Raw genomic sequence first — 15,353 nt, 5'->3', positions numbered from 1 at the left:
TCATAGCCACCCTAGACAGGGTAGCTCCCGCCTGCTGCCTAGCCTTCTCAACTTCCCCCTCTAATTGAGCTTCGAGCACCGCCAGTTGCCTCTTCCTCTGCGCAGCCGCTGCAATGAGCTCCCCCCTCAGCGTAGCCTTAAAAGCATCCCATCTCGTCCCATCCCCCGTGTCTCCCCTCTTGTTAAACTCAAAATAAGTCTTGATCTTATCCTCCATTTCTTGCCGAACAATGGGATCCATGAGGAGATATCTTGGATACCTCCAGGACCATACCCCCTTCTCCTTAGGACCCAGGGGCATCCGCATCGAAACCACCTTGTGGTCCGCTATGCCAATGGGGCCCGTTACAACCTCCCTGATTCTACCCACCAAGCTAGAGGAGACCCATATATAATCGATCCTAGATTGGGACCCATGTACCCCGGATAGAAAAGTATAGCCCTCCTCCTCCCCCTTTAGCTCCCGCCATACATCCCGTAGACCTACTCCACCTATTTTCTCCTTCAGGCCTGAAGACATCATGTCCACCCCTCCTCTCGCAGGAGCCCCCGACCTGTCCCTGTCTCTTTCCCAAGCTATGTTAAGGTCCCCCATTTGCCCCCAGGCCTTTTCTTCCAAAACTCCCAGCACCCGCTTTATAAACTGCTCCTGGCCCGAATTCGGGGCATAAACCACCGCCAATGTATATTGGTCATCTCGGTGAGAGCCCTTAACCATAATATACCTTCCCTCCTTGTCCCTTATAATGTCAGTTACTCTAGAATCCACCGAGTCTCTAATGACTAAAGCAACCCCCCCCCCGACTTACTGCTCCCCGAGGCATGTAGGATCTGGCCAAACCCCCGCAACTTCAAACGCCCCTGGTCTTTTTGTCGAAGATGCGTCTCCTGTAGGGCCAGATGTTCAGACATCTGGCCCCTCTTTTCTCGTAAATTGCTCCAATTTCTTCCTCTTGAGAGGGGTATTCAAACCCCTCACGTTATGCGTCAGCCACTTGAATCCCACTCATACCGCCACAGCCTACAGTCCGCCCCTCTCCCCCCTGCCTTCCTGACACCCAATCCGACGAACCTGGGGCTTGCCTTGCCATTGTGCACGCCGCCCTCCTGTTCCCTCCTGCAATGGTATCGTTGGCGCCCCACCCGGGCCTGGTACTCGAGCCAAGTTACTGCTGCTTGCCCTCTGACCCCCATCCCCCCACCTCCCAAAAACACCCCCCAACCAACTGTCCCCTCCCTCCCACCCCCCCTCGAAGGGCTTGCCCTTCCCGCCCACTCCTCCCCTTCAGAACTCCCTTTTTTTTACAAGGACACAATGGAGAAACGCACAAAAAAGGAAGCACTGTAGAGATTCCTCAAATTCATCCACTTCCTCATCATCTGACTTTCCCACACGCCAGAGCTCCAGTAGGGGACAAAGGTCTCAGGCTCTCTCTAAAAGTGTCTCAAATTCTGATGACACGGTTTGTTTAATTGTGATAGCAAACATGAGACGCTGTCTACCAACCCTTGGAAAGGACTGCACATATGCTATATCCAAAGATTCCAACTTCAAGGCAGAGGCCAGGGCAAAACCCTGGATAAACATGGTTTGCCTGAACTGTTTGTGCAAACAAGAATAAATAACACATCCAAGATTCAGTCATACAAGAGGAGCCACCCACCTCTTATGGCTATATACACAGTTCCCAACACCAGAGGAAAGGTTACCTCTTCACCCACATGTGGGGTACGTGGTCATTCATGAATAGAAAGAACCTGACAAAAGCCTACTCACTTTGCTGATAACTAAATGATATCCCCTGATAGGATAAGAGTGACATGTCATTGATTCAGTGCAAATCTTTACTGTATAGCTTCACAGTGAGTAGAAGCCATCAGGGGCTCAACCGATAGGATGGCGGACCACACAACAAAGCAATCCTTTTGTGATATGCCATGCCCATGCCGCTTGCACATCTGAAAGTTGTTTGCCTGATTACCAGGCTCTTCAGGCAACAGAGTGAAAAGCAAAATGTGCAGAGGTATTGGAGGAAAGACGGACTGAATTTATGTCAGACTTGACCTTTTACTGACATCTGCTTCGGCAGCAGGATCTGCCATCTCTGCAACACAACATTTACACATTAAAAATTGGAACACCGATGCAGCCCAGTAATCAGAAGCCATACGGCTTGCTTTCCAAGGTATAATGCTCTTTGCAAAATTAGTCGAGGGCAAAGTTCATTGAGTGTTCAAAGAGTGAAAGCATGCTTAATGTTCACGCACAAAGCCTAATATGCCCTGACTATCCATTGGGAAGAAGATCGATTACCGACCTTTCCACCAGAAATCGCAGGACAGATCACATGGCAAGCCTGTAAACCAAGACCACTTGCGCATCCCTGCATGCCGCCCTAGGACCCGAAGCCTAGTTCCTGGCTACATGGGAGGGCAAACTCCAGGGAGTTCTGTGGGCGCTTGTCTACTAGGTTTCTCTAGCATCTGGGAATGCTCCCTCACCAGCGAATGGATCAAGAAGATCACTCAGGGTGGCTATTGACTGTAATTCTTCTCTCATGTGGTGACCAATAGGTGCACCCACAGCTCTCAGACCTGGAAGGAACAGCTTTCGATAATATCTATGATCTGGTCAACTCCCCTTTGCCTACTTCCTGCAGCGGGTGAGGTGCAAACTTTCTTTTCTTTTGTTGGTTCAGAAAGAGGAGGGGGGTCCATTTAATACTGAACCTCAAGATACTAAACACATTTATTTCACAAACATGGTTCAGGATGGAGACACATCTGAGAATTGACCACTTGAAATACAAGGAACCCACTTAGTGCCCATTGATGTGGCAGATGCATACCTCTGTGACCCTATCTATCCCTGCCTTCAGAGGTACCTCTGAATCATGACAGTGGACAACCATGACCATGTTACCATTCGGATTAGGATCAGCTCTCAGGATATTTCAAAAGATTCTGGTAGCCCGTGCTTGCAGTGAGCATTTTCACACCGAGGGTCTTTGCAGGCCCTCTTTATTCACCTTCTCACTCACCTTGTCTAACCCACTTTGTCTTCCCTCCTCGTCTCCTTGAGGCCCTACAACAACCAGGAATGCTGCGGTTCCCATCTTAGCTTTTCTTTTTCTCATCTGGTTTGTTTTTGCTTTTTACCCCCCTCTACTTGGGCTTTCTCCTTCTCTCCTTGATCTTAACTAGTGCTCACCTCTCTCTTGAAGTCTTTCAATTGCAACAGATGAGTCATTGTCATTCTCAGCGTTCTGTAGTGTGATGAATCCTGCAAGGTCATCACTGAACCCCTGATAGTGATCTCCTCCCATATAGCCAGGGAAAGGCAGCCACTACCTGATCTTGACCCTGGGAGTGGTATCCTGAGGGAGGACCATATGGCAGGGGACATATATCGGGGGGAAAGGTAACTCCACTAATAGAGACATACGTTTCTTCCAGTTTCCCTGAAACCCAAATTGTTAAAACACTGGAGGCTTATTGTAAAGTGGAGCCAAGCATTATGACCACTAATACACATAATGTTCACATAGCATCTCCTGGTTCTGGCAATCTCTATTCCAACAGGTATTTAAAACAGTACATCCATAGGAAGTCTAGATCTCATATGGACTTCAATTCCCATAACAACTGGGGTACTGATACGAGGAAGAAGGACAAGGAGTCAATGGGGAGGAGATGTGACATTAAGAGTAAGGTGCAGTCTAGTTGTCCGAAATCAAATCAGCTGTGTGGGAGTGGACATTTAAACCTGGAGGTTAACTTCAGCTGGAAGATTGAGGAAGGAGAGAGGAGAGAGGCTGCAGAGTACGTGGAGCGAGAAGCGAGACTGGTGGCAGAGGCAGTGGGGAGAACAGTGAATGTCTGCCTGTGGCAAGTTGGCAGCGTTTGAGACTGGAGAGGAGGAACTCCAGTAAAGCGAAGGTGAATGGAGTGCAGCTCGGTCAGGGGAGACGAGGCTCTGCAGAGCTGCTCGGGTTCTGGCAGTGAAGGAAGCAAACACTGATGTGGGAACCAAACAAACCACTGCCAAGCTGGTCCCACGAATGCCTCTCGCAGCAGCAGTACGGTGAACTGGTGAGTCAGCCTGTAAGCGAAGGGTGCCCTGGAACGTGCTAAAATGTTAGTGTTTGAAGGACAATTCTGAATACCGACCGAATAAAATTGAAAAGAGAAAGCAAACATGGTACAATTCTCCTGACATGAGATGTCAGGTGGGGGAAACCTGGACCCAGCATTGCCACTAGCCCAGAGAGATTGAAAAAAAAAGATTGACAGACATAGCTTGAACAAGCCCTCATATATGGAATGACAGCATGGGGGAACTTGGCACAAGTAGCAACTGAAGTCAACAAAGTTGTGTTATTGAAGTGTAATTGTGTGATACCTAAGGCACAAGTGAAGGTTGCAGAAAGACCTGATAAGAATATCAGGTAGAGATCCTTTTGGAAAAAGATACCTGGCAGGAGAGTACACCAGGAGATCTATGCGAGTTAAAAGGGAGATATTCTTGGCAGGAGAGTACACCAGGATATCAAGAGCTTTCCACTAAGGAGATATTCCTGTCAGGAGAGTAAACCAAGATATCAGAGGATTTAGTTGAGAAATTCCTGGCAGGTAAGTACACCAGGAAAGGCACAGTTGTGTAAAAGAGAAACCATATCATTCTGAATTGTGTTATGTGAAAGAGACATTAGTTTTGTCATCTTGACAAACGTGCTCTGTTGAAGAGATATTTGTTTTACCATTCTGACAAAATGCCAATGCCAATCTAAGGAAGAAACTTTGTGAAAGAGACATTTTCATTCATTTGGACAGAATATTATTGGAACAAAATATTTTCAATAGGTTTCCTAAATGGGTTCAAGGGAAGGGAGCCGACCACTGGACCCAAGGATTGCTTTATTGGAATGACCTCTTTGAACTTTTACACTTTTTTGTTAAGCTGGAACCAGAAACATTTACCTTGCACATGTTTGTATGGTTGTGTGAGGATCAGAGCTAATTTGGACATAGGGTCAGCTTACTTTAGTTTGGTTTTCATAGGGGCACACCTGTTAGGATAGGGACAGTTAGACCTTTATCCAAACCCTTTTTGTTTTTAATAAAAATGACAAATGAAATGTTGAGAACATCACCACTTTGTGTCCGCTTCTCATTTCTGACCCCTCACAGTAGCTTTCTGCAGAAGGACTGGCATGTGGTGGAGGGGTGTGGTAGTAACATCTAGATTACTTCAGGTAACCTCTATTACATTCTGTCATACTACCCCGTGGCTGTCCTTGAAATTCCCCCCAACACCCATCCTGCATTGGGCCGTCAGCCACCTATTGGTGTTAAAGGTAGCAAGTGTAACGGAGGCTGCAGGAGGCAGATATCCAGTAAGGAGGCAAAGTCTGAATAAAAACTGGTGCTTGGCAACTGGAAAAGATACATTTTTATCTTTGAGTGGAATTCGCCTCAATAATGAAGGACTCTGACAAAGAGGAGTAGGATTAGAAGTGATGAAGATTAACTGAGGGAAGTGCAGGCAATCCTTGCACCCTCTGTTACAAGAGCAACCTGGTGTGATAGTGATGACTGTATGTGACTTGTGTGCCAGACCTAGACCACAAAAGTGCAGAATACACTTAAGTCACACCTACGCCACAAAGCAATATCATTTCAGTTTCATGAGTGTCCAGGTCCGATTTGGGTAGATAGGCTAGAAGTTATGAATTCTCTTTTAGCACTGTGTAAAATCACTTCCTTCTCCAGACAGGTATGAGACATTGTGGTTTGTTATGGTACCAAACATGAGGGCATATTATTGTCCATTGTGACTGCCTCTGTGTTTACACATCTGCCAAGCGCATCATGGTCAAAGGCTGAACACATTGCTGGCAATGTGGGGATGTGCCTTGGACAATGTTCATAAGAAGTGATGGAAGAAGCGTTATTTCCACTCTTTCTTCATGCTCATTTTATTGACCCTTTTTCCTTCTGCAGCTTCGTTTATGAGTGGCGACTCTTCCCGCTGCTCCACCACCCACTTGAAGGATGGGCAGGAAACTCCAGCGGAAAAGTCCAAACGTCTCTGGGCCATGCTACGGAAGGCCATTACCAGCACAGTGATGAAGGTATGTTTCTGGCGTCCCCTTTTCATGAATGTAGTTCCATCTTAAGTAGGCTTCCATGCCCCTTTCGTTGGTGTCCATGAGGTCCAATCTTGTATCTCATTCAGTCTTGTCATTTGCATTTTAATTCTTTTCTCTTAGCCTTGTTACAGATCGTTAATATCTATTCAGAGCTTGTGAAGCCACTATAATGGAATGATATGTAATTGTCCCAATTTGTTTGGGCATGTATTTTTAAGCATACTGCAATTGATCTTAAAAATATTTCCTATGCATTTTACCTTAGTTTTCCTCACTTTTACACATGCAAAAACAACGGGTTGGGAGCCGCCATCTTGTGCTAATCTTGTCCGTTGATGCACTGCCCTAAATTCAAGTGCCCTTGCGGCAAGAAAACAGTTTGCCCGCCCCTCAAACTGACATCACTAGTCCAAGCAATATGCTCCACCTATTTTCATGACTTTTGTGGCCAGCGTAGCCAAACGTGGCACCGTCATCACCCACGCCATAACGTTACCTAACGCAGAACCAGGAAGCTAAACACACACATCCTCTCACATCACATAACTTTTATTTCTTGTCCCAAATAGGAGAGCAAAACATTATTTTTCAAGAAAACATCAATAGTCTGCAATGTAATAAGTGCTTTTATTTTTCAAAGACGCTCACAAGAGAATATTAAGTCCACAAATTGAACGATATGTTTTTGCCATACAAGTTATAGCTAGCGAACATCGCATGCTTCAAATGTTGTTTTTAATGTCCTCATGATATGTCGATTGCGTCCAGAGATCGATCAATTATTGTACTCCAATTCTTGTGTGTCCATATGTTACACCAGCAAAAGTTTCTAATGACGCTCATGGTGTTCCATTCGTGAGAAGATATGGATTGTTTGCACTTTCAAGCGCAACGCTTTCGCATCATCACGTTTTCACAACAGAAACAATGACAGGTTGCTCCTTATTGCTGGTACTGCCAAAGGGCAGGTTGGTCCCTGTCGGTCGACCCACATAATGGATCACTAGACTGTTTCTTCTGGCAACGTCCCTTATAATTCATTATTATGAGGTAGACCATATGATTTATTGTCATCTGTATGGGTAGTGTCATGAGGATGACGGGGATCGGAAACACACCAAGACTGCAGTTCTGGGAACTAAACTCTGTACTCAGGGACTCCACACAGGATTGCCAGAATAGCAACAACTGGGTAAAGGTACTTTAAACCTTTCGGTACCAACAGAGCCCTGAAGAATCCATGATTTTGTGTTAATGGGGTATTTCTTTCATTTTACTCTGTAAGAACACCTCAAGTCGGGTTTGAGGATTTTGTGCACCCTTCTTCTGTCAGCCAGCTTCTCGGATCTAAACGGTTCAGACACCCTTTTTCCTCTCAGCCAGTATTGAGTTTAAGGGTTTCCCTCACCCTTTCTTCTCTCTCCATGTCCCTTACTTTAATTTTGGGTTCAGTCTTTTGTGTTCGGATGGTCTTGTAGGCAAATAGGTGTTACCTTCAATGTTAAATGCTTTTTAGGGATTTTAGGTAGGGCAGAGAAGCCTGAAATAGCATTGCCTTCCTAGTCTCCCCAGAAAGGTTCTTTGGGTTTATGGAGTTGGATAGTCTCCCCTCTTGGATGTCTCTCTAGTTGGGTCCTGACTAGCCTCAACACTGCTCCACACTCTAGTGCCACCACCTGCCATGGCTCTGACCGTTTGAACTGGGTTTTTTCCTCTAACTTCTGCCTTGTACACAACTGGCCTCCTCAAACCTTACTATGCTTTATCTACTCAATCCTTCTGCAACCTCCTCCTTCACTAACATCCTAATTGCCTCTTACCGCTTTCTCCTGATGTTAAAAATCTTCTGCCATCTTCCCTTTCCCACATTCATCTGATGTTCACAAACCTTCTCTGACTTTGCCCTTCCCACCTCGGCCTTATTCCCACGAACTTTCTCCTTAATATTCTCTAGCAACCCTCCTGAGGTATTGCAACCTCCACCTTAATTCCTCCTTCCACCCTCCTCTCCAACTTCCAACCTTAAACCCAATTTATGCTTTGTCCCAACCCGCTCCTACTCTCCAAACACCTCCTCCTCTCCAGACGTCTCTCTCCCTCGAGGCTCATCCTTCCCTACAACCATCTCCAAACCCATGCCAGTAGTTTCTTCTGCAAAAACCAACTGTGTCTAACTGAGATGCTTGGGCGTAGTAGTCTGTACATGGGATGGCAAATTGGTGGGGGGCTTGGACTGGCTGAGGTCAGTATGCTCAGTGTGACTCAGTCCCAAGTGTTGCTCAGACCCAAGTCTTTAAATGCAAATCTGTCATCTTGAATTTCATACATGCCATTGCCAGGTTGGCCAGGGAACCATGTTAGCTGTAGCATGCTGCTCCAATGAACCCAGTATTTGAAAATGCTTGTGAGCAAAGGATTTGTTGTTTAATGTTTTCCACTTCCTTGGTGGTTGCTCTTCTGGCAGAGTAAGAGGTGTCAACATTGTCTGGGTAGTCTGTGATTTCCTGCACAGTCGGCTCGCAGGACATTTCTGTTTACTCTCGATGCCTGCACAAAGCCCATGAATGAGGGCGCTCAAGAGTTCCCAAAGGCCCCTGATGTTTGAATGGACTCTGGTACAGGACAGTCATTGTTCACACAGTATACTCTGGTTCACTGCGACACATTTCTTAAGGGAGGCACTTGTCACTAGGGTTACAGTGTTGCTGGAAAGGGATGGGTTGCTGACCTTTCTTTACCAGGCTGCCTCTTTGATGTTCCTAAATAGGACTGTCTTGTTGTTATTGTTCCTGTGACTGTCCTCTGCTCTGTGTTGGGGGAGGCGGGTAATTAGGAGTGACCAGGGGATCCTTCACATAACACCTTAGGGCCCACCATCCTCTGGTTTCAGGTGGTGCCCGACCCCCTTGGTCACACCACTAGAAGTCACCATAATCACGGATGAGAGTTTGCCAAGGTAAATAAAACACCAAAGAGAAGGTTGATATCCATATGAGGCAGAGGTGGCGCTAGCACTTCTCTAGTTATGGCTAGGATGAATCTCCTATTGAAAGGTGATTTTGAATGCCTCGAAACGTTGGGGTCCAACTGGGGACACCAACTGTCCCCTTTCAACCATTGGAACATAAAAGGGATGATGAAGGTAGAATGGTATTAGGACATGGGTTGTGGGAAAACCAGGAAGTCTGCCTCATAAACACATACGCTCCGAAACCACGATACCACTGTGTTCTTTAAGTCACTATATACCAGGTTATCTGCGTATAGGGAATCCACATGGGTCTGGAGCGGAGATTTTAACTGCACTCTTGACCCTAACCTGGACAGGTCAGACAGGAGACACAAGAAACCTGCATCGCCAGCTAAAACCCTGGGTGCCTTTTTGCGGAGCCTCAGACTGGTAGATATCTGGAGGGAGGCGCATGGTTAAACGCTGGGTTACTCACACTTTCTGGCTCCCCGTGCTGGGCGAATTGATTACATTTTCACTGGGAAAGAATATCTGGGAGAATTTGTACAAATAGAATATATGGCCAGAGTCCTCTCTGACCACGCACCATTAATAACAATATGGCAGGGCACAACGCAAAGACCCAGAATACCCACCTGGTGGCTAAGAGCAGAAGCCTTGCTAGAAGACACCTTTAGTGACTATCTGGGCAAACAGATAGAGGAGTATTTTACCTCCAACACCGGCAGTGTGGCACAAGTTAGCACTCTATGCGACGCATTTAAAGTAGTCATAGGAGGGGCAGCGACAGGAAAAAGGGGAGGCCTCAGGGAAGAAATATCACAGGCCTAGAAGCAATTGAAGGTGACATAGCACTGAAGGAACGCATTGGTGAAGGGACAATAGGCGAACCAAAGGAATTCTTGAAACTAAGGAAAAAGGTGTCAGGGAATGAGAAAGGTTGGGCAGATTGGACTTTGCGAAATATACGCAAAGGCTGCATGCAGAGGGGGATAAACCTGGGAGATTGCTAGCATGGCTATGTAAGCGAGAGGAACCAAGAGACATGATTAGTGCTATTACAGATTAAACTGGAGATGTCGTCAGAACACAATGTGGGATTAATGGGGTGTTGTTGAGATTTTATTAATCCCTGTATTCTAGGGACATAGCAGGAGCGGACAGAAATGTGGTTGGCGCACTAGAGCAACTGAATTTACCTAGACTAACAGCAGATTAGGCAGATTATCTTGACGCCCCGATGACTGTAGAAGAAATTGGAGAAGTAATCAGAGAACTCCCGGCGGCCAAGACCCCGGGGCCAGTAGGACTCCCAAGGGAGTTTTACAAGGCGCACACGGAAATACTGGCCCCTAGATTGCTGGACGTTTCACAGAGGCGCATGATTAGGGGGCGCTGTCCAACAGTTTAAAAGATTCCGTTATAGTACCAATCCTAAAGCAAGAGAAATGCTTGCTGATCATACAGGCCACTCTCAATGGTAAGTCAGGACTGCAAAATATTAACGGCAGTATTGGTGAACATGCTCAAGAGGGTAATAGGAGAGCTGGTCCATACTGACCAAACCGAGTATGTTCCGGGGTGCAACACTTCGTGGAACCTGCAGAGTCTACACCACGTCATAGATAGTACAAACCAGATGAAGGAAGACTGTGCGATTAGCCTTGCTGGACGCATTAAAGGCTTTCAACTCGGTCCACTGGGACTGGCTACTAGAAACTCTAGATCGTTTCGGGATTGGCAAGGCCTTTCTGTGATGGGTAAAACTGATTTACACAGCAACCATGACGCGGGTGAGGACTGGTAGACAAGTCTCGGAGAAATGGGAGGTACATAAGGGCACTAAGCAAGGCTGCCTACTGTCACCGATGCTGTTCATTCTAGCGTTGCAACCATTGGCCGTGTTCCTTTGGGAAGAGTATAAAGAAGCTGGAATAGTGATAGACTGGGTGGCACACCTGATCTAACTATATGTAGATGACATGTTGTTGTATGTGAGCCGGTCTGAGGATAATCTGCCGCACCTGCTAGACATCATCGCCAAATTTGCTACGCTTTCGGGTATTATGGTACATCACGAGAAATCCTGTTTGTTCCTGCTACATGAAGGCCAGTTCCTATTGTATTTGGGAATGGCCCAAAGGATCAGAAGGAAATGGTTTAACCAACAAGAGGCGATAGTAATGAACAAAACACTAGACACTATGTACGACGTGTCAGAAGGAGGGCACATGGTCTCGAGATTGTATGACTTCTTCCTGGGTAATTTAGGCGCAACAGATTTGAAAGTGCGAGGAAAATGGGATACAGATATAGGGAGAGAGTGTTCACAGACATAGAATGAAGCAGGGTGTTGTTGTACACCAAGCAAGTCTCAAACGCCAAATTTAAACGAACTCAACTATATGTAACACACAGGGCATATATGACACCACACAGGCTATCATACATAATGAGGGATGGAGGTTAGGTTTGCCCAAGATGCGTGAGGGAAGGGACGGACATGATGCAAATGTTCTGGACGTGCCCAAAGATTCCAAGATTTTGGGGGGAAGTGATGGAGAGAGTAGCAAAGGGAGGCATCAAGATGCACTTGTGGACCTCTGAATTTTGCCTGCCGTGTTTGTTTCCAAGGGGCTGGAAATGAGAGGCCCATTTCTCTAAAAGGAAAGACTTGGTCTGCATACTGGCAAAACGCAGAATAGCAATGGCTGGGAAAACAGCAAAAGGCCAGAGACCTGAGGCTTTGTGGGCAGACCTGAAGCGATGGTCACTAGCAGAAACTGCAGTATGGCACAGAGCACTCAAGAGAGGGATGCATGAAAGGAGTTCTGGAGTAGAGGCCTGGAATGCATTGGGACAAAGTATATTCACCCCTGATGTAGTTGTGTCTAGTTGACTGAGCTCAGCAAGAGAGGAAATGATTAAGGGGGCAGACGCCTGGAAGCTCAACACAGAGCACATAGTAGGAAAATGAGAGAGCTGGGAGATTAATAAACAGAACCAAACCTGGTGAGAAAAGGGTAAAGGGGTTAAGAAAAATAACAAGCCCACTGAAAGTCTTGAATCGATGTATGCCTACACGACTGTAATGACATAGCTGAACCTGTCTTTATGTTTGTTTGTTTGCTGTTGGTTAATAATAAAAACTTTTTTTTTTAAATGTTGAAATGTTGGGACCAAATTAACTGAGGTAACGATTGACAGAATGTCTTGGTCATCTTCAATTTTGACAAATGTCTCCCAACTTTAAAGTTTGTAGGGATTTCCTGCGTTTTTCCCTAGCATCATTCACAGTTTCCAGTGGCCATATATTCATAATGTGGCGGAAGCCCGCAGGCATTATAGAATGAATACAGGGATAAAACATATTCTCTGTGTCCTGATGAAGGCCTAAAGAAAAATGCTTGGGCGCTCGATGAAAAGAGCAGACTACATTTTGTACAGGCAGAACCACACTGTTGTCGACATTTAGTTTTTTAATACACAGTGCTTTATGAAGCAAAAGCAAGTTTGAAATGGGAAACACATAGTCAACCATTACTTGTGTTGACGACCTGTGTGTGCCAACTAGGCTTGGCCAATGTACTTGTGTTGACGACCTGTGTGTGCCAACTAGGCTTGGCCAATGTAATGATTTAAGGTACTAAGTTTAACTGGAACGGACAAGGCAGGAGATAAATGGCACACAGTCCAGACACCTTACTGTTATATATTGCCTGTTGAACAATCTTCTTTACTGAGAGTGAAAGACGTTGGTCTTAGGTTTTTCTAGTTGTTTAAATATCTTGAATAGTTTGTTTGAGCCTTTCTCTGCACTCTCAATTTGGTTATTGAAAAATGATGTTTTAGCTTCAACTATTGCTTTTCTATAAGCTTTTTCTATGATCTTTATTTTGGTCTGTTTTGGATTTAATCCATGTCCGCTCTGCCTGTCTATTGTTTTTTCATGGTTTCTAGTGTGGGCTTAAACCACATACTCTGGTTAACAGTAATAGTTTTTACTTTAGGCAGGGCTACCTGATCAATACTTTCAACAAAGACCTCTCCACTGTTCTATCAGAGAACTTAAAGGATACATCACAAACCCTATTAGTAGGAGATTTTAATTTAGGATTTAATTATACTAATGACCAACAGGCCACTGCTGTAGCCAATATCCTGACAGAACTTGGCTTCACCCAGAGAGTGAATGCACCAACTCCTAGTAAAGGGAGAACTCTCGACTGGGTTGCAGATCATAATTGCATAATTGTCTCTATCACTTCCATCTCATCCCAAATTTGGACAGACCATCACCTGATATCTTTTGGCAACAAAAAGAAAAGACCCACTCTACAGTTACCTCCTGCCCCTCCTACACTAACTAGAAACAAGAAGGATATCACAGGAGACAAAATCCTCCCCTATATCCTGCCTACTCTTAACTCTCTTCCCGACAACATGGATCCTAGCCTTTTAGTCAAAGAATATACCAGTCATGAATACAACTCTTGACAACATCGCCCCATTAAAACTAAGAAAGCGTAAACCTAAAAGCCAATTGGTTTACTCCCCACTTGAAAAACCTAAGATTAATTAAAAGAAAGTGCAAAACTGCCTGGAAACGACACCCTACCACAGAAAATAAATCAAACCTAATCAATATATCATCCCAAAAGAAAAAGGACATCCTTTTGGCAAAACAAGAAACGTACAATAACAGAATTACGCAATCTAATTCCAGTATGAAGGAGCTCTTTATTATTTTAAAAGAACTAGAAACATCTATCTTAACCCAAGACAACTGTGTCAAAGACAAAACATGGTGTTCTGATATTCAGTGTGCTCTAGTCAACAAGATCTCTATCCTTCTGAAGAAAATGGCCCATAAGAAAGCGTCACTAACATTGACGACACCTTCTAACAAAATACCTCAGCCTAAGACTAAACACGTCACCCAATTTAACTTCTCTAAAGTCTCTATTATAGAGGTTGAAAAAGTTATATTGGGTCTTAAACCATCAAACTGCAAGGGCGACCAATGCCCAGCACAAATAATCAAGGACGCCGACAGAGATCTAGCACCTTTCATTACTAAACATATCAATGCCTCCTTCACATCTGGCACCCTTCCCTGCAACCTCAAACAATCCTGGGTACTCCCACTCCTTAAGAAGCAAACACTAGACCCCTCTATACCTACCAACTATAGGCCCAATACCACGGTGCCATTCCTGCTAAAATTCTTAGATAAAATAGCATATATCCAAATCCAGAACTTCCTAGAACTTAACCAACTCCTAGGCTCTCGCCAATCTGGTTTCCGGCCACTACATGGCCTACAGAAACAGCTCTTATCGATCTTAAAGCTCAAATAGATAAATTAAGAGACAATAGAAAATTAGCATTACTCCTCCTCCTTGACCTATCGGCTGCATTTGACTTAGTGGACCACAAAGTCTTATGCAGCCACCTGGACTCAGCAGCCCACTTCTCCAAGGAGGCCATAGTATGGATACAATCCTTCCTTAGTGACCGAACTTTGAGGGTCTTCTCGCCATCTGCAGCAGCAGACCCTATTCCCATTACTTGCGGGGTGCACCAAGGATCATGTGTTTCTCCAACTCTGTACAATATATTCACCAAGCCCCTTTTTGAGGATCTCGATCATCTGGGTATCACCTACACTAACTATGCAGATGATACCCAGATCCTCATACCACTTACTGGGGACTATGATAAGGAATTGGCCTTGGTGAATAGAATTTACAGCATCGTTCAGGCATGGATGGCTACCCACGGCCTCTGCCTGAACGATGACAAAACAGAGCTCCTCATCCTGGGTTCTGCATCTCATCTGATCAGACTTGGCCCTGATTATTCATCCTTTATCATCGATGGAAAGTCTATTAAGGTGGCCAAAGAATTAAAAACACTACATTTTTACTTACCGTCCACCTTAACATTCACGAAACAGGTAAACACTCTAGCCTCATCTACAGCATACTTGCTAATTAATCCGAGCAGGTAAAACATTCCTCTCATCTAATAGTTGCATGATCTTAGCCAGAGCCCTCATTTTAGCCAAACTTGATTACTGTAATGCCTTATACATCGGTGCCAACAAATGTATTATTAATGAAATGCAGATACTCCAAAATAACGCCCTTAGAGCTGCTTTCAGCATCGCAAGTACAGAACACATTTCTGTAACAAGAAGGAAATATAATTGGCTATCCACATGTGAG

General features: G+C 45.1%; 1 protein-coding gene across 1 annotated transcript in view; it reads left to right on the top strand.

The window, feature by feature from the left end:
- WDR97 (WD repeat domain 97) overlaps nt 1-15,353 on the top strand; it is an 847,808-nt gene that overhangs the window by 70,499 nt on the left and 761,956 nt on the right. Inside the window, exon 3 of the mRNA XM_069621894.1 lies at nt 6,004-6,134. Within this exon, the coding sequence (XP_069477995.1) occupies nt 6,004-6,134 (131 nt within the window). The remainder of the gene's footprint in view (nt 1-6,003; nt 6,135-15,353) is intronic.

Source organism: Ambystoma mexicanum, chromosome 5q (genome assembly GCF_040938575.1).
Source record: "Ambystoma mexicanum isolate Mex_15411 chromosome 5q, UKY_AmexF1_1, whole genome shotgun sequence".
In the NCBI taxonomy this organism is placed as follows: Eukaryota; Metazoa; Chordata; class Amphibia; order Caudata; family Ambystomatidae; genus Ambystoma; species Ambystoma mexicanum.
This window is presented reverse-complemented; position numbering and strand designations above follow the sequence as displayed.